Source organism: Sminthopsis crassicaudata, chromosome 2 (assembly GCF_048593235.1).
Source record: "Sminthopsis crassicaudata isolate SCR6 chromosome 2, ASM4859323v1, whole genome shotgun sequence".
Classification (NCBI taxonomy): Eukaryota; Metazoa; Chordata; class Mammalia; order Dasyuromorphia; family Dasyuridae; genus Sminthopsis; species Sminthopsis crassicaudata.
Window position 1 is genome coordinate 259,739,838 of NC_133618.1, and position 21,109 is coordinate 259,760,946.

General features: G+C 39.6%; 2 protein-coding genes and 1 long non-coding RNA gene across 9 annotated transcripts in view; 1 reads left to right on the forward strand and 2 right to left on the reverse strand.

The window, feature by feature from the left end:
- LOC141555865 (uncharacterized) overlaps positions 1 to 2,377 on the reverse strand; it is a 38,131-nt gene extending 35,754 nt beyond the window's left edge. Inside the window, exon 1 of the long non-coding RNA XR_012486364.1 lies at positions 2,350 to 2,377. This is a non-coding gene — a long non-coding RNA (uncharacterized LOC141555865). The remainder of the gene's footprint in view (positions 1 to 2,349) is intronic.
- A 54-nt stretch (positions 2,378 to 2,431) lies between these two features.
- PARP2 (poly(ADP-ribose) polymerase 2) lies at positions 2,432 to 20,768 on the forward strand. Of its 2 annotated transcripts, none has more exons than XM_074289139.1 (19): positions 2,432 to 2,561; positions 3,441 to 3,588; positions 6,742 to 6,881; positions 7,525 to 7,737; positions 8,674 to 8,850; positions 11,336 to 11,406; positions 12,158 to 12,208; positions 13,538 to 13,634; positions 14,092 to 14,167; positions 14,734 to 14,836; positions 15,946 to 16,111; positions 16,323 to 16,461; positions 17,136 to 17,199; positions 17,293 to 17,427; positions 17,699 to 17,826; positions 18,022 to 18,121; positions 19,588 to 19,686; positions 20,277 to 20,401; positions 20,497 to 20,768. In XM_074289139.1, exons 1-19 carry the CDS (start codon positions 2,543 to 2,545, stop codon positions 20,654 to 20,656), a joined length of 2,211 nt encoding a protein of 736 aa, XP_074145240.1. In that variant the 5' UTR covers positions 2,432 to 2,542; the 3' UTR covers positions 20,657 to 20,768. The 2 variants fall into 2 exon arrangements, with proteins under 2 accessions (XP_074145240.1, XP_074145239.1); XM_074289138.1 differs by having other exon boundaries at positions 2,445 to 2,585.
- The window catches only part of TEP1 (telomerase associated protein 1), a 56,485-nt gene continuing 56,024 nt past the window's right edge, over positions 20,649 to 21,109 (reverse strand). For all 6 annotated transcript variants that reach the window (XM_074289132.1, XM_074289131.1, XM_074289136.1 and 3 more), the window contains one exon: positions 20,649 to 20,953. In XM_074289132.1, coding sequence (XP_074145233.1) covers positions 20,831 to 20,953 — 123 coding nt within the window. In that variant the 3' untranslated portion in view covers positions 20,649 to 20,830. The remainder of the gene's footprint in view (positions 20,954 to 21,109) is intronic.

The window sequence follows — 21,109 nt, forward strand, 5'->3', positions numbered from 1 at the left end:
CATGATAATAAACAGAATTTTGAAATGAAAGATATAATAATGATAATGGTATACTGTAAGTATTGTATTATAAAGTTAACAGTTGTATAATGTCCATTGTACCTAGCTTTTATCACTGGTGGTTGGCTGAAATTTTTTTAAGAACTCTTTAATAAAGTCAAATTTGTGTAATGGAAATTTTATGTAAAGATAAAATGTGTGCAGTAAATTCTTGCTGCTATTTCTCCCTCTCAATCTGTGTATCTCCTTGTTCAGGCAAAGAATGGCCTGTAAAACATATTATTAGCCTAATTTTAGGAATCATTATCTTGGGGGAGGGGAAATTTATATGTCCTTCCTCAATGTGATTATGCAAATATTTTATTTTATTTTAATAGTTTTTATTTACCAGATATATGCATGGATAATTATGTAACATTGACAATTGCCAAACCTTTTGTTCTAATTTTTCCCCTCCTTCCCCCCCCCCATGGCAGGTTGACCAATACATGTTAAATATGTTAAAGTATAAATTAAATACAATATATGTATACATGTCCATACAGTTATTTTTATGCAAATATTTTAATAAGAGGTTGAGACCTGATAAATAATCCCATTCTCAGGAAGTCTTCTTCTGTCCCAGAGTAAACTGTAAACTCCTTGAAGGCAGGAACTATCCCAGTTCTCTGTATATTTAACACCTTGAACAGTGTTTGACATAACACTAATAAATATATGTTGAGTCATGATTTGTTCTATTTTACATTAAAATATTCTTGGTTGCATCTTAAGTGCAAGATAAATAAGTTGTGTCTTTTTTTTTTTTAAAGCAGGTACACCAATAATTACAAGGAATGCTGTGAGCCTGTAAGAACACCAAATAAAACCAATCCCTAGGTATTAAGCTGCCGCGTGTTTTTCTCATAGGAGATCTTATAAAAAAATAACATGTATTCCCACTGGGGAAAGGGGCATTTTCTGAAACAGCTAAATTCGGCTGCCCTCCAGTGGAGAGATGGGCAGAGAACAGCAATACAAGAAAGTCAAAAGCTCAGCCTGTATATTGTAGGCCAGAGAGGTAAAATACCAGATACAACTGGGACATAGAGAGCGACTTTTCATCTACTAATCTCCAAGCTCCAGGATATGAAATTGTCCCAGGATATGTGAACCTAAAGCCAAACTTCAAAGTATTAGGCAATGAGAGAAGAAAACTGGCCCAGAAAGCCTCAAGGATCATTCATTTGAGCAGGGAATATAAGTTCCAGAAGTATCACCAACCCTTTCTTCCCCAAAGCCTCCCTATTATTAGTGAGTGTGCCTGTAGGTGGTATTGCCCGTCTACTTTCCAGACTTGGCCCTGACTCTTCCACTGGAGAGAAAAAGACCCGTCTAATATCCATATCCAGTGGTGGTTGTTTGCCCTCTTCTCTAAGATGATCATCACATCGGGAAAGTGATGTCATGACATACAAGTGAACTGGATTTAAAAGAGAGGTGCAAGTCACCTGCCTCTCTTTCCCCTTCAGAACCATCTGGGTACAGTGGCCACAGAGTTCAAGACATCTGAACATGGCTCTGTGGTTGCAGTGGTTAAAAACACTTTTGCATCAATGTGGTTGGTAAAAGTTGCTCAACCATTCCTATTTGCATATCCCCCACTAATAGGCTAATTGTGTTTTTCAGTATAAATTCTTTGCTCTGGTAAATATAAATATTTATCACGCGCCTACTATGCACCGCGAACTGTGTGTGTTAAACTAGTAGCTCACCATCTAATGGGAGAAGACAGCATACAAAGAAAGATGAAAAGGGAATCGGGCACCTGGGGGTAGCGGGGGTAAGGTCATGACGTTCCTGGAGAGGAAGTCAGCTGGTGTTGGTGGAAAATGAGATGAAGGATTTCTTCCCTCTTCCTATCTCCGCTCTCTCATTCCCCATTTTATTTTTTAAAAAATGTGGGGCGGGGGAGAGTAGTCTGAATTGGGTTATGGGATCCTCAAGGAGGTAACCCACCTCAGCCATTGCACTCACTTGGCTGGCCGTGAGTCGTTTCCAAGCCCAGTCGGGGGAGGCATCCGCCCAGGCCACCTCCCTTGTTCGGGGTTGGTGGAATCACACGGGCATCTCCTGCCCAGTCTACCCCCGAGCCGGGCCCCATTTTCTGGGAACTCACCCCCCCAAATCGCGGGAGGAGCCCTGCTAGGGCCGCTATTGGCCCTCGTCTCAGACCTTCCCAAGGGCCGGGTTGAGGGAGTGACGCAATGCACTCAGCTTGTAGCCCCAACGATGAGCTTCCCTCCGCCCTACGTAGTCCTCCCGCCCGGGGGCCACTATATAAGGCTCATAAAATCAGCTACTTCTTACAGAGGGTGAATATCCCGTGATACTTGGCGGCATGCAAACAACAGCTTACGTCAGAGTAGAGCACCACCACCTTCCAATCTTTCCTAGCGCGGGAAATTCCGTTTTCTTCAGAGGTCGTAGGTGATAAGCGCATGCGCTGAAGCCAGAGAATGATCCGGGAAGGTCGGCCCGCCTGGATTCGGTTTAGAGCGCCATGTCCACGCGCGGCAGAGGTAGAAGCACCGGCTGCGCCCGAGGTTCGGAGCAAGTTTCGGGGTTCAGGGTTAGAGCCTGCTAGAGATTAGAGAGAGGCGGGGGAGCGCCCACCTATCCCCGCTCCGGAGAGGTTTCCGGGAATGCCACAGTCCCGGGCTTGGTATCAGCTTGACCAAGGTTGCGGGTCTCTGTTTGCAGGAGCTTGTCTGGTCCCGGGGTCAGGGGTCAGGGGTCAGGGGTCCCCTTCCCATCATTCTTTGCCGACTGCGCCCTTGTTTGAGTTTTTGCTCTCTGTTTATCCATCTCTTTGTTATTTGCCTGGCTGATTATTTGTTCCACCCCACCACTGGAACAGTCACAGAGCAGGCAGTCCAGACAAGTCAGCAAGCATTTATTAAGCACCTGCTGGGTACCTCACTGCCAAGCACCGGTTATACCCCTGCCCCCAAGGCTCTTCCATCGAAAACCTGGTCCAACCAGTCACGTGTGGAATAACTCGGAGATAATAAGTCATGAACGCCGCTGGCCAGGACTCTAAAGGCCATTATACAAATCCCTGAGCAAGGTCCGTTATTGGCCAGTGTTTCCCAAGGGGAGACCTGTCAGCATTGGCACTGGGTCTGGGACACGCCAAGTCAGCGTTTATTTAATAACCGCTTCTTACCTCACCTTGGCCAGATGCATCCAGTCCTTTCATTTTTACCCATCCCAAACCCAAAGTGGAAGCACTAGTAACCCCGCGCGGAAGAGGAGACACAGGAGGGAAACGAAAGGGCTGGGGATTTTCCGAGGCGGCTGGGAGCCGCAGGTTTCTGGGTTCCAGAACCGGTGCTCAAATCTAGCCCTGGATTCCGGTTCTTACTCTGAAGCTCATGCTCCGTTTGTTTCGTCTTCAGGGGCAAAGGCGAAGCGCCAGTGCGCGGAGCCGGGAGAGAGCGGGGCAGCCTCACCCGGCGCCGAGTGGCGGTGGCAGTGGGAAGACGCCGGGGGGGTCTGGCGCTGGTTCTCCTCCGCGCAGGACTCGGAGATCTCGGAGGCCTTCAGGTATTCTCTTCAGAATTTCCTCTCATTTTCCATGCCTGGCGTTCAGGGTTTGGTTCAGGGACGGGCCTTGGGGACAATTTCTTATCCCCAGAAGCGTGAACATGGAGTGTTTCTCACCCACGCTAAATGAGATTCCTCCCGCTTTCTATGGTAGAATCGCTGACTATTGATGTTTTTAAGAAAATATCACCGTCTCCAAGCCCTATCAGTCTTAACAGAAGCTCTTCTGCAGGGACCGGGCATCACTAGATCAGTTTCCTGTTCCCGCCATCCCGTACGTTCTCACAAATGCTCCGCAGCAGCCGCTAGTTGTGTGAGAAACCGAGATTCTACTTCTGTAAAGACTACGCTTGGCTTTCTCCATCGAGAAGTTCTTACCCCGGAGAACTGCGGGTTCTTCTCGTGCTGTCAGCCCTTTGGGCTTTACTTTATCATGGAGTTTAGTTTGTCTTTCGTTTTTAACTCTTTTGACGTTAAGGAACTTGACTCAGTCTAATAGTAAGCATTTATTCGGGCCGCTCTGCGCTAGGCACTATGCTAAGCACTGGGGAGTAAAAAAAAAAAAAGAAGCGAAAGACTGTCATTTTCTTCAAAGAGCCCCCAGTCTAACAGAAGAGACAACACTCAGATACAAGGGTACAAACACGCTGTATGCAGGGCGAACAAGAAGTAATTAAAAAAGAAGGCATTAAAATTAAACAGTTGGGTTATGTTTTCTGTAGAAATTGGGATTTTTAGATGGGACTTTAAAAAAGCTAAGGAAATCAGTAGGTAGAGATGAAGAAGGGGATGTTCCAGGCTCGAGAGACAGCCTGAGAAAAATACCAGGGGTTGAGAGATAGAAGGTCTTGTTCTTGGAACAGCAAGAAAGCTGCGTCACTGCGTCACTGTGTCTGGGTATGGGAGGGGGGAAGGGCTTGTATAAAGTATGATAAGACAGGAAAGGTAGAAGATTGACTGCTTTATGGAGTGTTTTGAACTCTAAAGGATTTTACATTTGATCTTGGAGTAGGGAAGTGATATGTTACATCCTGCCTTTAGGAAAATCATTTTGAGGGTTGGATACAAGATGGATTAGTATGGGAAGAGACTTTAGAGAAGCACCCACCAGCAGGCTATAATTAATTAATTAATTATTAATAATAATAATTGATAATATAACATACTAATTATAATTCTTATATCAATATAATTAATAATAAGTTATTAATTTAATTAGGTTATGTCTACTACTAATAATTAATACTACATTATTCCAAGAGTGAGGAGATTAAGGTCTGTTCTAGGGTGGTGGCAGTATCAGAGGAAAGGAAGGGACCTATTTACATATTTAAGAGATGTTCCATAGATCAGATTGATAGGTTTTACCAACTGATTGGATATGTGGGGTGAGAGATCTTGAAAAATCAAGGATGCCACCCAGCTTGTGAGCTGAGGAACTAGGAGGATGGTGTTGCCCTTGACAATGATAGGGAAGACAGGAGATTAAGGTAAACATATTGTCTAATGGACATCCAGTCCTATATATTCCAAAGGCAGTTGGAAATGCAAGATAAAAAGTCAGCAAGAGAAATCAGAGCAAGATAGATTTGAGAATGATCAGCATAGAAAAAAATAATTATACTAATGGGAGCTGATGAGATCATAAAATAAAGGAGAGATGGCCCAGATTGAATGCTTTGAGATTCCTGTTGTTAGCGGGTATGACTTAGATGATGATCCAGCATTTGAAATGTATAACTTACTTGAGAACTTAGCAAAGGAGATGGAGAATGAAGGATCTAATTGATAAGAGGAGAATCACCAAAAAAAAAACAAACCCAAATCTCTCTGACTAGAGAGAAGAGAGTATCTTGGAGAAGAAGATGATCAGCAGTGTCAAAGGCTACAGAGAGATCGAGAAGAATGAGGATTGAGAATAAACCATTTGATTTGGTAATTAAATCATCAATAACTTTAGAGAAATAAATTTTGGTGGAACAAAGAGGATGAAAGCCAGATTGAAGAGATAAAAAGACTGAAAGAAGAGAAAGTGAAAGTGCCTGCTGGTCTTTTCAAGACAAAAGTCAAAAGAGATAAAGGACAAGGGATGAAAGTATCAAGTGAGCATTTTTTGAGGATGGGAGAGACCTGGGCATGTTTTGCAGGTAGTAGGGAAGGAGCCAATAGGGAGAGATTGAAGATAAGTGATAAGAAATAACAGAGGGGTCAGTCTGTTGGAGAAGATGGAATAGAATGGGATTGCTTGTACATAGGAAGAATAGTGGTTTATGTAGTAAGAACCTCATAATGTGAAATGGATGAAGGATAGTTGCAAAAGATATTCTATTTATGAATGATATGAAATAAGAAAGAGGGAAACAAGAGAAGTTGTGGCAGATGGCCTCAATATTTTCTGTACAATGTAAGGCAAGATCTCAGCTGAACAGGTTGGGGGGAGTGGTGTGGGAAATTTGAGGAGGGATAAAATGGTTTGGAAGAGATGCTATGTTGAGTGAGATAGTGAATTGATAAGTGAGGTATAAACAGCATTGAGGACCCAGTTGAGGCTGTGTAATAAGTTTGTGTAACATAAGTAGAATCAGAACAATTGCATGATTTTCTCCACCTTCTTTAGCAACATGACTGAGGCTTGGCAGGAGGCACTTGGTGATGTGATAAAGAGTCCAAGGACTCTGAGAATAATGTAAAGTTGAACTGGTTCTTGAGAACTGAGGGTTCAGGAGATTGGAGATCACTTTGTGGGTAATTGACTTGACAACAGGAGACAAAGTGACAGATTATGGTCAGATAAGGGGATTTGGGTATTTTTGAACATGGAAGTGGTACATTTTGTGGGTGACTGCAAGATGAAGGGTACGATCTGATCATCTTTATGTGATGCTGAGATGAATGATGCTGAAATGAGGTCACAGGAAGTGAGTAGGTTGAGGAACTGAATAGATGGGATGTTTAAGGAAGGGTCAGTAAGTATTTTGAAGCCTTCTAGTATGAGAGTAGGCATTGTGGAGAAGAGAAAAATTGTGAACCATGTACTGAACTTATGGATGAATGAAGGGGAGTAACCTAGAAGAGCTGAAGAAAACAGCTACCAGAATTTTGACTTTACAAACTTGGGTAGGGATGATTGTCTCAAACTGGGTTATTTTTCAGGAAAGGAAGTGCTTTGGTAAATGTCTCATCAGAAAGTGGAAATATGAAGCTTCAGATTGATTTCAAGAAGATGGTCCAGAGGAACACAAAGACAAGGACTGAGAGGAAGATTGCTGTTGCCATCAAGAAACAGGACTCCTGTAAGTGTATTCTTTTATCAAGAGGTATTTGTTTTAAGAACACATACCGGGGACAGCTAGGTGGTGCAGTGGCTAGAACACCAGCCCTGACTTCAGAAGGACCCGAGTTCAAATCCTAGCTGTGTGACCCTGGGCAAGTCACTTAACCCCAGCCTCAAAAAAAAAAAAAAAAAAAAGAACACATATCAGATGCCCATTATTATTTTATCATTCATAGATATAATCTATACAAATCTCATTCATTGTCAACATAATGTTTTATAGTGCCACTTTCTAATCACAACATATTTTATAATATGATTATTATCCTTGTTTCCTGGCATTATCATTAAAAATAAGTTTTGCTAGGTTTTCTTTATAAGTTACAAACAAAATATCAGGCAATTGATTTGCCTCTTGGGATCTCTGCATTAGTTTTTTGGTTTCTGGGATCATTGGGTGATAGATTGCTTATAAAAGATGAAACACCAAATAAATGTTTATTGACTCAAATTTGAAAGACCCAACAAAACTTCAGGGAAAGAAAGAAATACAGCTTATAATACATCCTTTAAAAAAGAAAGAGTAATTCAGAATCTTGTTACTTTTATCTATTTTACCCTAATTGCATCAGAATTCTTCTTTTGATATTGTTACACTTTAGATTTTGTCTGGCAGTGGCAGAGTGATGAGGAAGATGTCTGGATCCCATACGATGCCAAAACTTGCCTGGCTCTGGAAGCAGCTCTAGGAGAAAGCAATGAGTCAAAGATAGATGTGGTGTTTGGCCGAAAACATTATACTCTGGATGTGGGCAACATGGTACAAATCAATTCCAAAAGTGGATACCAGCGCAAAATAGAACGCCAACCTTCAGGTATATGTAATCATCAGTTTAATGAGGAATCCCTGAGATTCAACATGGGATTGATATATGGAGAAAGAATTAGCCAATTTGATATTCTTATGGAGAACAAGCCATACAAGGAGTGTGATATACAAAGAAGTACTGAGACATACTGAGAAATGTAACCTGAAGAGAACAGGAAGTTAAACAAAGATACACTAAAGAGAAAAGTAGTCATTGTTTCAGGATAGGGGCTGATTCATTCACAGAGCATGGAGAGTATTGTGAAGAGCAAGTCTCATTTCAGAGAGGAAATCAAAGAATAGGCACCAAAAATCACAAAAAACACCAGAAATTGAGGAACCTTTGCTCATGGTCCTTTTCTACTTGACAAATTATCTTGGAGCCATTAGCTCTTTAAGTATTGTAGATTAAGGAGAAAACGACTCAGAGGCAATAGGGATGTCAAGAATATCGGGTATAGGGGCAGCTAGGTGGCACAGTAGATAGAGCACCAGCCTTGAATTCAGGAGGACCCGAGTTCAAATATGTCTCAGACACTTATACTTCCTAGCTGTGTGACCCTGGGCAAGTCACTTAACCCCAGCCTCAAAATAAATAAATAAATAACAAAACCAGTTTAAATCTCTGCACAAAAAAAAAAAAAAAAAAGAATATCAGGTATAGTAATTGTTGATAATATGTTGAAGTTTTAAATTTTTCTACTGCCCAACCCACCCTTTGTGAAAAATATCAATTTTTCAGAGAAAAGGTTACATATTATATTCCCTTCATTCTTTTCTTTTATAAAATACATTTTTATTGATATCTTTTGGTTTTATAGCATTTAAAATTTTCCTCTACCCCATTCCCAGAGAGATCTCACTTGTAACAAAGAATTCTGTCTTTTCTTTATGTTGTGCTTATCTCTCTCTCTCTCTTTCTCTCGCTCTTTTGTGCCTTTAGTGGCTGTGGAGTTGACTGAAGCTAATGGAAACAGTACTGGAAACATATCCAGTGTTTCTTCTGTGGAATGCCCTTCTGAGGCCAAGAAAGCCAGAGGTGAATTCTTGGATCAAGGAGTGAAACAAGTACCTGTGGCAGAGGATGCTGAGATAAATGACAAGAACAAAGAGAACCAAGGTTGGCTTCAAGTGGGAGAGAAGAGAGCATCAAAGATGGTTTTAGGGAAAAGACTTATATTGTATCCTTCAGTTCTAATGAGTAACTTTTATGCTACTTTGAGATGTGATCTGTAGTAATCATCTTCTGCTACATCAGGCTAGTGACTCTATTATCCAACTAAAACTGCCATCTCCAAAACTACTATTGATCCCTTAATTGCCAAATCTAATTCTCCTTTTCATTCCCAATCCTTCTTGATCTCTCCGTGTTATCTCACACTACTGATTTTTTCATCTCTTGTTTCTCTGATCTCTCAGAGGTTCCTTCTCAGTTTCCTTTTATGGCTTTGTCATGTCCATCAATTAGAGGTATTCCCAGTGGCTCTATCTTTTCCTCCTTTCTCCTAATTATCCAAACAGGATTGGTCAGAAATTGAAAGATTACCATATGAAAAGGGTGCTGGAAATAAAGGTGGCCTAACTGTACCAGATCTAAAACTATATTATAAAACAGCAATCATCAAAACCATTTGGGGAGCACAGCTAGGTGGTGCAGTGGATAGAGCACCAGTCTTGAAGTCAGGAGGACCTGAGTTCAAATCTGGTCTCAGACACTTAACACTTCTTAGGTGTGTGACCCTGGGCAAGTCACTTAATCCCAATTGCCTCAGCAAAAACAAACAAACAAACAAAAAAAACATTTGGTACTGGCTAATAAATAGAGAAGTTGATCAGTTGAATAGGTTAGTTTCACAGGACATAAATAGTCAATAACTATAGCATTTGTTTGTTTAACAAACTCAAAGACCCCAGCTTTTGGAATAAGAACTCACTATTTGACAAAAACTGCTGGGAAAATTAGAAACTAATATGGCAGAAACTAACATTGATCCACACCATGTATCACCATGTAACACCATGTATCAAGATAAGGTTGAAATGGGTTCATGATCTATACATAAACAGATTAGAAGAACATAGGATAGTTTACCTCTCAGCCTGTGGAAGAGGAAGGAATTTGTGACCAAAGAATAACTAGAGATCATTATTGATCACAAAATAGATAATTTTGATTATATTAAGTTAAAAGGTTTTTGTACAAACTAAATGAATGCAGTCAAGATTAGAAGGGAAGCAATAAACTGGTAAAACATTTTTATATTCAAAGGACCTGATAAAGGCCTCATTTCTAAAATATATATAGAGAATTGACTCTAATCTATAAGAAATCAAGCCATTCTTCAATTGATAAATGGTCAAAGACATTATCAACAGACAATTTTCAGATGAAGAAATTGAAATTATTTCTAGTCATATGGAAAAGTGCTCCAAATCACTATTGATCAGAGAAATGCAAATTAAGATATCTCTGACATACCACTATATACATGGCTAAGCTGATAGGAAAAGATAATGATGAATGTTGGGGGGAATATAGGAAAACTGGGACACTGATACATTGTTGGTGGATCTTTGAAGAAATCTAACATTCTGTAGAACAAGTTGGGAACTATGCTCAGAAAGTTATCAAACTGTACATACCCTTTGACTCAGCAGTTTTTCTACTGGCTTATATACCAAAGAGATCTTTAAGGAGGGAAAGGGACCCACATGTGCAAAAATGTTTGTAGTAGTCCTCTTTGTAGTGGCAAAAAAATGGAAATTGAGTGGATGCCCATCAGTTGAAGAATGGCTGAATAAATTATGGTATAGAATGTTATGGAAAATTATTGTTCTGTAAGCAATGACCATCAGGATGATTTCATGAGAGACTTACACAAACTGATGCTAAGTAAAGGAAGCAGAACTAGGGGATCATTATACACGGCAAAAACAATACTATATGAGGATCAATTCTGATGGAAGTGGCTCTCTTCAACAATGACAGGATTCAAACCAGTTCCAGTTGTTCAGTGATGAACAGTGATGAAGAGAGAGGGCAGTAGGAACTGAGTGTGAACCACAACATAGCATTTTCACTTTCTATTATTGTTTCCTTGCATTTTGTTTTCTTTCTCAGGTTCTTTTTTTCCTCCTTTTTTTTTTTTTTTTTTGAGGCTGGGGTTAAGTGACTTGCCCAGGGTCACACAGCTAGGAAGTGTTGAGTGTCTGAGATCAAATTTGAACTCGGGTCCTCCTGAATTCAAGGCTGGTGCTCTCTCGACTGCACCACCTAGCTGCCCCCTGTTTTTTTTCTTCTTGATCTGATTTTTCTTGTGCAGTTAGATAACTGTATAAATATGTATACATATATTGGATTTAACATATATTTTCATATATTTAACATGTATTGGACTATCTGCCACCTAGGGGAGGAGGTGGAGGGAAGGAAAGGAAAATTTGGAACAAAAGGTTTTGCAAGAGTCAATGTTGAAAAATTACCCATGCATATGTTTTGTAAATAAAAAGCTTTAATAAAGAAAAGAAAAGGGTGCTGTCTAGCCCCTACATTTTTCAGTGATTTTAGTATCAGTTGTAAACAGTGCTTGTCTCTCTCTCCTTAGTTTCTGTGAAGACCTTGTTACTGAAGGGCAAAGCTCCAGTGGATCCAGAGTGTACAGTTAAGGTGGGAAAGGTGAGAACTTCTTGACCTAAACCTTAATCAAACTTTTGTCACCATTTAGAAAATAATGTCTTACCTTTAGTAGATGTTGCTACTACAGTAGAATTTAGTGTTAATGAATCATCTCTTTTGAGGCTGGAGAACTATGGAGCAGTATCAGCCTTATTTCCCTTTGTCAGCAGATTGTATATACTGTCCTTAAAAAGCATTTGATTGTATGAAAGCATTTATTGAGTATGGGGCAGAAGCACTAAGAAGGATTGGGCCATAATTTTATCCTGCTGGAAATAGGGCAAAGAAGTAGGTGTTTTAATTGTGATGGGAAATGTTTGGAGGAGTCTGCTGTTCTTGCATCTGGGATCTGCAAGTGAAGATGAGCACTTTGATCAGGACTAGGTCTGACACATTAAAGTTTTGCTCTTTCAGAACAAGTCCAAGTAGAGAGGAATAAAGTCCTGAGGGCTTGCTCAGGGCCCACTGTATCCTCATGTCAAAGAGAGTAGAGTATACTGGAGAGAAACTAGGATTTGGGGTTCCAAGAAATCTGGGTTCCAATGTTGCCTTTAACATTGACCAGCTGTGCATGACTGTGAACAGTTGTTTAGCCTCTTTGAACCACATTCTCTTCTATTAAAGAAGAAGAGTGATAAAGCTTAAGGATCCCCCTTCCAAGTAGTGTTATGAATATGACATTGATTATATAGAGTACTGTACAAACAACAATTCTTTTTAGTAAATCTCAACTCTTCTTGTCATTTTCTAGGCTCACGTATACTGTGAAGGGGATGATGTATATGATGTTATGCTAAACCAGGTAAGAAGGAAAGACCTGTTTGAAAAATAACTATTTTGTTAATTATTAGGGTCCTAGTGTTCACAAGGTCCTAATTCAGGATGCCTTATATTAGGTACTAGCTGGCTGGCAATACTGGTAACACAATACTAGGTGTGTTACTATTAGAATCAACTCTTTCCCAAGACCTAAGTTGAAGCTATCTGTCAGCAGATTAATATAAGATATACTTTCCTTAAGGAGCAAAACAAATCACTTTATTTTTTTGAAGTTAATTTGTAGTTCTTATTTAGGAGTGGTTATGGGGAGTGGAAAAAAAGAAATTTTCTATTTAATTGTTCCCACCAATTACAATAGCTTTACCAATTACTAACTGTTCTGCTATCTTATACCCACTCTTACTTTGTGCTCTAGGAAACTCTTTGTACTTTTATCTTCAGAATGAGAGCTTTGGATTAAGCAAACTAGAAGGTCCATTCTAACTCTTAATTTTTTTTTAAAACTATATTTAGGAGACTGGAAAGTGAAAGGGAGAAAGGTCTATGTACATTAACCAAAGAAAGTATGCACTAGACCAGTTAGTGCAGGGAACAGAATTCTAGTGTAAAGGCCAAATAACTACTTTGTTTTATTCCCTTCATTCTACTGAATCCACAGCTGTACTTTGCCCTCTTGCTACTATTTACTGGTCACATTCTTCTCAGAATGGTCTACATGGCCCCCACTCCATACCCCAACTTGAAGGGATAGAGGTTCTTGCTCTTTGTCCTTTTCTGCCATTGTCCTGCTCTTAGCCCTCTCTCAGATTGCTACAAACCATGGTTGTGGTCAGTACCAGCAAAAGAGCCAGCATCTAGAACCAAGAACTAAGGTTGTCCTGCACCTCTAGTTATGAGAGAGATTGTTTCTTTGTGATAAATACATTGTAAAATTATTTATTGTTTTCCTTGGAGAAATCACAGGAGAATAGAAGGGACTAAGAATGAAGAGAATGGCTCAGAAATGTGGGAGAAGGAGCAAAGAGACAAAATAGAAGAAGCGAGGACAGATTACTTAGAGCTAAATTCAGAACTTCAGAATGTTCACTGGTTTTTACTCATCTTTAGGATTGCAGAATGTTTTCTAAAAGTTATAAGGAAATGGCAGTTTCTTTTGATTCTCATTCTTCTTCCTCAGCTTTTTCCTAAAATGAAGATCTCTCTCCCACACTACTTATTTCCCCTGGGAAAAATTGGTGTTTATATCCAAAGAATATTTTATTTACGTGAATTGTTATTCATATATTTATGTGAATTTTCTATAAACCTAGTTTTTGTTTGTGTGTGTCACTTCTTATTTCAATGGTTGTAGACCAATCTCCAGTTCAACAATAACAAGTATTATATCATCCAGCTGCTGGAAGATGACAGACAGAGAAACTTCAGTGTCTGGATGAGATGGGGCCGAGGTAATGGCTATAGTAGGGGATTTGAGAGCAGGGAATTCAACATTTGAAAAGTTAGAAGGACAGTTTGCCAATAACTGAAGGATTTCTGGGCTAGAATTGATCATAGGGGAATCCTGAAGGGTAGGAGTGGTATAAAAAACAATCTGGGTTTCTTGTAGAAAGAAATATAGTTCCTGCTCCTAAAGTGGAAGTGCAAAGAAAGGCAGTACTCCATCCTGTAGCATCCAAGAGGACTCTATCAAAATTAAGAGCAATTTGGCATTTAGATTTGAGTCTTTATTCTCTTTTATTGACAAGATATATATGTTATTTCTATTAATAAAATCAAGACATCCATAAACTCTACCTGACTCCTTAAGTTCTGTGAATAGCAGTCATAAAGAATGATGTTTTTCTCTGTCTTAAGTAACTGTATAGTGTTAGAGCTTCTCTGAAGGACTGATATTCTTATTTGCAGTTGGGAAAGTTGGACAGCACAATTTGGTGACCTGTTCTGGAGACCTCAACAAAGCCAAGGAAGTATTTCAGAAGAAGTGAGTGGCCTAGCAAGTGGGCAGGAATGTATCCTCCAAAGCATCTTTTCTTTTAACTAAGATATCTTATTAGTCAAGTAGAAATTATCATCTTTGCCTCTCTGAAGCTTATTAAAGAGGCCATAAAACTCAAGAATGTGGCACGGGGATGGATTATTTGGGAAGGCAAAGGGAAAAGGAAACTTCCAGTATCTGGAGAATATCTAATTAGACATTAGAGTATAGTTGCCTTCCTCTCTCCTCTATCCCACCAAAATATATATCCCAAGACTTTTAGAAATATCTATCAGGACAGAAAAATGGGAGCATTTTTAGTGATTTCAGTGATTCATGTACATATACTTTGAAAATCCCTAGGACTCTATTCTTCCCTCTAAGTTTTCTCTCTTTCCTGGCCTTTTCCATCCCTCCAGAATCCTTGAGGTTTTATGGAAAAGTGATGTAAGAGAACATTCGATACAGTAAGTGGGGCTTTATAAGAAGGCAAAGTTGTTCTGCCAGGACTGCTGAAGATGTTCCTGTAGCATTTTCCAAAGGATTTTTCCTCTTCTTCTTTGAAACTGCAGATTTTTTGACAAAACAAAGAATAGTTGGGAAGATCGTGGCAGCTTTGAGAAAGTCCCTGGGAAATATGATATGCTGCAGATGGACTATACAACCAATACTCAGGTATGCCCTAACCTTATCCCCAGGGAAAAGCTATTCCATCTCACTGTCAGGATTAAGAGCTGGCAAAATAGTCATGCTATAGTCAGCACATCATAGACAGCTAACATTTCCCCTGACAACTAGGACTTTTCAATTTTTGTGACTAATAAATCTGATTAGTTGGGGGTATAAGAATGAGAGAGTAGATAGGAGAAGGGAGTAGGTCTCTCTTTATAGTCTTGAAGGTTATGGGAAAATTTCATTTATTGCTTTACAATACATTAGTAGAAGAATAATGCATAGAACCAGAAAGGTAGTAGACCAACTACATTATGCATTGGTAAGATTCCATCTGAAGTATTATGTTCAGCCCTGGCTACCATTTTTTAAGCAGAGGAACACTGACAAATGGAAATTTGACCAGAGAATTACAGTCAGGGTAGAAAAGGCTCTGAAGAATAGCCAAAGGAATTGGAGAAATTTAGCTTATAGAAGAGGACTTGGACTTTGATAGTTATCTTCAAGTATTTGCAAAAGCTGTTATTTGAAGAGGAATTAGATTTATTCTGTGTCATTTTAGAATGAAGATGTAGGAATAACACCAAGCTACAAAGGCAGATTTGGCTCAATGTGAACAAGTTTTTGAGAAGTAGGTAGTGGATAGAGAGCTAGCCTTAGAGTCTGGCTTGAAATCTAGCCTCATCTCTTTGTAGTCATTTAACCTCTCACTGCCCCAGAGATTCTTTAGTACTTCATTACAAAGGACTTCTCCATCTATATTGGTTGAGGAAATTCCTCTTGGAGGATTCCTTATGTCAATAAAATCACAAGTCTAGACCAAAAAAAAAAAAACCAAATCTCTGTAATAATAAAATATTTTAACATGTATAACATATATTAAATTGCTTGCCATCTAGGAAAGGGAGGAGGGGGAAACACAAGGCTTTGCAAAGGTCAATGTTAAAAAATTATCGGTGCATATGTTTTGAAAATAAAAAGCTTTAAAAATAAAATAAAAATGATGAATTTGCACCACAGGATTCAGAGATGGTTTTGTTGGGTGATTTATGTGTAGGATAGAACTAGATTACCTCTAATCCTTTCCAAATAGATTCTATAATCTGTCTCAGGGTGAAGAAGAATCAAAGGAAGGGACACTTGATCCTATTTCACCTCCCAAAGTAGAGTCTCAGCTGGAACTTCCAGTCCAAGAGTTGATAGAGTTGATTTGCAACATTCAGACTATGGAAGAAATGATGGTGGAGATGAAGTATGATATCAAAAAAGCCCCATTGGGTATGAGCCCTGTATTAAACTCTTCTCTTTCTTCAATCCCCAAAGTGGGATATTCTTTTTCTTCCATGAATCTAGGTTGATCTTCCCTGGTTGGTAGTAGTACTGAATTGGAGGTAGCATAAGGAAGGGGAGTCTGGAGTTTCTTTTAAATGGTCTAGAGGGAAAGGTCAGAAAGTCATTTAGGAAATCTGGTCTTCAAATGGATTTACAGGGAAGCTGACAGTGGCACAAATCAAGGCAGGTTACCAGTCGCTTAAGAAGATAGAAGATTGTATCCGGTCTGGTCACAGTGGGCGGACCTTGCTGGAAGCATGTAATGAGTTCTATACCAGGATCCCACATGACTTTGGGTAAGATTGCCTCTAGGACCCCACCATCACAATGTTCCTTATGTCTTCTCCATCCCTACCAAGAAACTTACTAGCAGAAGAGAGTAACTTTATTGACATTCTCTCAGCCCTTGAGAAACTAAAGTCTTTCTTAGATCCACAGTTAGAATTGAACAACTCAAGAAGCTGGAAATCCATTAGGAATCCAAACCATGAAATGGTTTAGGAATCAAGCCTTTGTCAGATTATATTCCTAATCTTCACTTAAATTAGAATGTTTATCTTTAGAAAGAATTGGACCTAGCTTTTAAGTATGAGGGGAACACCTCTTTCTTTAACTGCAGGCAGATTTATTCCTTCTTATTTTCCATAACTCTAAAAGAAGGGCAGCCCTTCTTCCAGAATTTATTATCAGGAGAGGAATCAAGTATTCATAAGCATCCCGTATGGAAGGGAATTATATAATCCTTCTTTGTGACCCAAGCCTTAGTTAGAAATTTTTTTCTTTCTGTTTCTTCTTGTCCTATTATTTCTTTATATACTTGGAAATGCTATTCTCAGTTTGGTCTTCTCTAAGTAAATTGGTTCCTTAGTCTACTTTTTGCTGGAATTTATTTTAGTTCTTTCAGTTTTTCTTCTCGTGAACCACTAACACTTGTGCTCACTAACAATTTTGCTTGTATCTCTGGCCCTAGGCTTCGTACTCCACCACTAATCCGAACTGAGCAAGAATTGAAAGATAAAATACAGCTTTTAGAGGTAAGACATGTAGGTTGATGGATGTCCTACTTTCTTTAGTTCCATAAATCCCAAGATCTCTCTTTCTCACCACTTTATATCTTGTGCCTTTAGGCATTGGGAGACATTGAAATTGCTATCAAGCTGGTGAAGACAGAGCTGAAGACCCCAGAGCACCCACTGGACCAGCATTATAGAAACTTGCATTGTATTCTTCGTCCTCTGGACCATTCCTGTCATGAATTCAAAGTGATAAAAATGATTTCTTCTCTTTCCCCAATTGAAAGTTGTTTTCTTTTTCCTGTTATCATTTCTGATATTATTCTCTAAAGTCTATAAAGAAAAAGAATTCATATTTTTACAACTGTAAGAGTTTTTGCTAAGTGGGGTCTCTTTAATGGCTTGTGAAATCTGGGCAACTAAGATAGAAAGATCCTTCTACATGCATGCCTCAAGGTACCCCCCCTAGGTCAGTGATCCCCAGTCCAAAAGCGCTAATTTCTTCCATCCCTTCATCCAGGTGATCTCGAAGTATCTACATTCTACCCATGCTCCTACTCATAATGACTACACTATGACCTTGCTTGAGGTCTTTGAAGTGGAGAAAGAGGGTGAGAATGAAGCCTTCAGAAAGGATCTTCCCAACAGGTCTGAGTTTGTTTCTGGCCTTGCTTGGTATAAAACCTGTTGATTTCTCTTCAGCTATTTCCCTAAAGAACTGAGTATGTTTGTAGGATTTGCAGAGGAGGAGGAAAGGAAATTGGAGACTGGGTCCTCTCCATAGCCTCGCTGGAAGGGAAGTAACAAAAGCTATATAGGTTGATACTTTTGGCTCTCCCCTAGGATGCTGCTGTGGCACGGTTCCCGATTGGGCAACTGGATGGGCATCCTGAGCCATGGGCTCCGAATTGCTCCTCCTGAAGCTCCCGTCACAGGCTACATGGTGAGTACAGTTGAAATTCAAGTTGAACAAGACATGGTCATGACCTTTCTTTGATGTCTTTAAAGTGAAACTCTTGCTGTTCTGGTGATAATTCCTAACACATGAAGTTTGGCCTTAGCTGCCTTCAGTAGTCATGAATATTATGACTGCTATCTGGGGCTGATGTAAATTGAGGTGCCTTTTATCTTCCCATAGATTCCCAATCAGACTTCAGCTGTTTGGGGTGCTTAGGTATTCTGAACTCTTTTGACAGCTAGAGCTTATCTTACAAGGCTTTAACTTCTTTTTTTTTTTTTTTCAAGTTTTTTTTTTATTAATTTTATAATTATAAAATTTTTTGACAGTATATATGCATGAGTAATTTTTTTATAACATTATCCCTTGTATTCATTTTTCCAGATTTTCCCTTTCCTCCCTCTATTCCCTCCCCTAGATTGTGTTACAGTATAACCTAGATATATGTGTGTAAATCCAATTTTTTTGTTGCAAGTTAAGTATTGGATTCCGAAGGTATAAGTAACCTGGGTAGATAGACAGTAGTGCTAATATTTTACATTCAATTCCCAGTGTTCCTTCTCTGGGTGTAGTTGTTTCTGTCCATCATTGATCCATCAGCTGGAAATGAGTTGGATCTTCTTTATGTTGAAGATATCCACTTCCATCAGAATACATCTTCATACAGTATTGTTGTTGAAGTGTACAGCGATCTTCTGGTTCTACTCATTTCACTCAGCATCAGTTCATGCAAGTTTCTCCAAGCCTCTCTGTATTCCTCCTGTTGGTCATTTCTTACAGAGCAATAATATTCCATAACCTTCATATACCATAATTTACCCAACCATTCTCCAATTGATGGACATCCATTCATCTTCCAGTTTCTGGCCACTATGAAAAGAGCTGCCACAAACATTTTGGCACATACAGGTCCCTTTCCCCTCTTTAGTATTTCTTTGGGATATAAGCCCAGTAGTAAAGGCTTTAACTTCTAAGAGCTTTTAATGAAGGTTTCTAATTCCTAAAATAAAATAGAAAACCTGTTCCTTTTTTTCTCCTAGTTTTTAGCAAAAAAGCTCCACTACCTTATGATGTCTACTCAACTAAAGTTGTGGGAAAACAGTGAAATCCTAACCCCAGGGAATGAATTGATGTTTTGCTCAAGATATTTAAAATTTCTTTTTTTTTTTTTTTTTTTTTTTAATTTTTTTATTATATATATATATATATTTTTTTATAATATTATCCCCTGTATTCATTTTTCCAAATTACCCCCCCTCCCTCTATTCCCTCCCCCCATGACAGGCAATCCCATACATTTTACATGTGTTACAATATAGGCTAGGTACAATACATGTGTGTGAATATCATTTTCTTGTTGCAAGGATATTTAAAATTTCAAACATGTGTTCTGTTCAGCTATACTTTTTCTTCAGTGGGTTCAGTTGCTGACAGTCGTTTGTCATTTGCAGTTTGGAAAAGGAATATACTTTGCTGATATGTCCTCCAAGAGTGCCAATTACTGCTTTCCCTCACGCCTAAAGGACATAGGGCTGCTGCTGCTCTCAGAGGTGAGGAAAGGGCTCAGCTAATAGGACACACTTCCTATCAGTATTAGCACTCCCTTTCTGGGCGGAAGGAGAGAATGAAAATAAAAATCCTTTACTAGGCTCTCATTTTCTGCTACACTGTTGCATCTAGCCAGAATGAGATACAGAATGACAAAAATGCCAATAGTCTGACTTCTAGGGACAAGCATGGTGGCTTACTACTGGGAGTCTAAAGATCTGGGTTCAAGTTTTAGACTTGCAAATTATCAACGTTGTGATCCCAAACTGCTTACCTCCACCTTGTAAGTCTTAAGAGAATTGTAAATTATAAATTTAAATTGTAAATGAGAAACTTGGTGATGGATTTTTTTTTTCCTCCCCTGAGGCTGGGGTTAAGTGACTTGCCCAGGATCACACAGCTAGGAAGCGGTTAGTGTCTAAGACCAGATTTGAACTCGGGTCTTCCTGAATTCAAGGCTGATGCTCTATCCAATGCACCACCTAGCTGCCCCTTTGGTGATGGATTTTTAAAAAGTCCTTCCCAGTTGTTATCATCATTAACTCTCAGGGGAAGCATGGCATGTGGATTTCAAGGGCATTCTCTTTTGCAGGTAGCTCTGGGTGACTGTAATGAGCTGCTGGAGGCCAATCCTGAAGCAGCAGGATTGCTACAGGGCAAACACAGTACCAAGGGAATGGGCAAGATGGCTCCCAGTCCCTCCCATTTTGTTACTCTGTAAGTGTTTGCAATTCTCTTTATCAGTTCCATTCTTTTTATTCCTTGGCCAGACAGGTTTTTAACAAAGCTTTTCTATCTTCTTCCTTTGGCAGGAATGGAACCACAGTGCCCCTAGGACCAGCAAGTAACACAGGAATTCTGAACCCACAAGGCTATACCCTCAATTACAATGAATTTATTGTCTATGACCCTAGGCAGGTTCGTATGCGATACCTGCTAAAAATTCAATTCAACTTCACCCAGCTCTGGTGACAGAAGAGATTCTTTATTTTCTGTCCCTTCCATGTTAGCTCACCCATGACAGATCAGATAATATGAAATGTGTGCTTTTGCTGATACTTTTATATAATAAATATATTGAAAAGTTGGCATTATAGCATCTTCAGACTTTGTCTTCAGGCAAATGATTGTCTCTGTCCAACCATCTTACTCCCATGACAAAAAGTACATGTGGCCCTGGGCATCTCCCACAGCTATCTGCAGTGTGGAAATAGGTCCAGGTCTTGGCTCCATACAGCTTACTGCTCCCTCACAACGGAAGAGACCCCGCTGTAACATACAAGGACACAGTCTCATCTTTAAGCCTTTTACTATAGCATCTAGCCAAAATACTAGATTTTCCCCCCACCCCCCATCCCCCCCCCCCCCCCCCCCCCCCCCCCCCCCCCGGTGCCATCCTAGTCTGTGTTCCCATATCTGTCTACC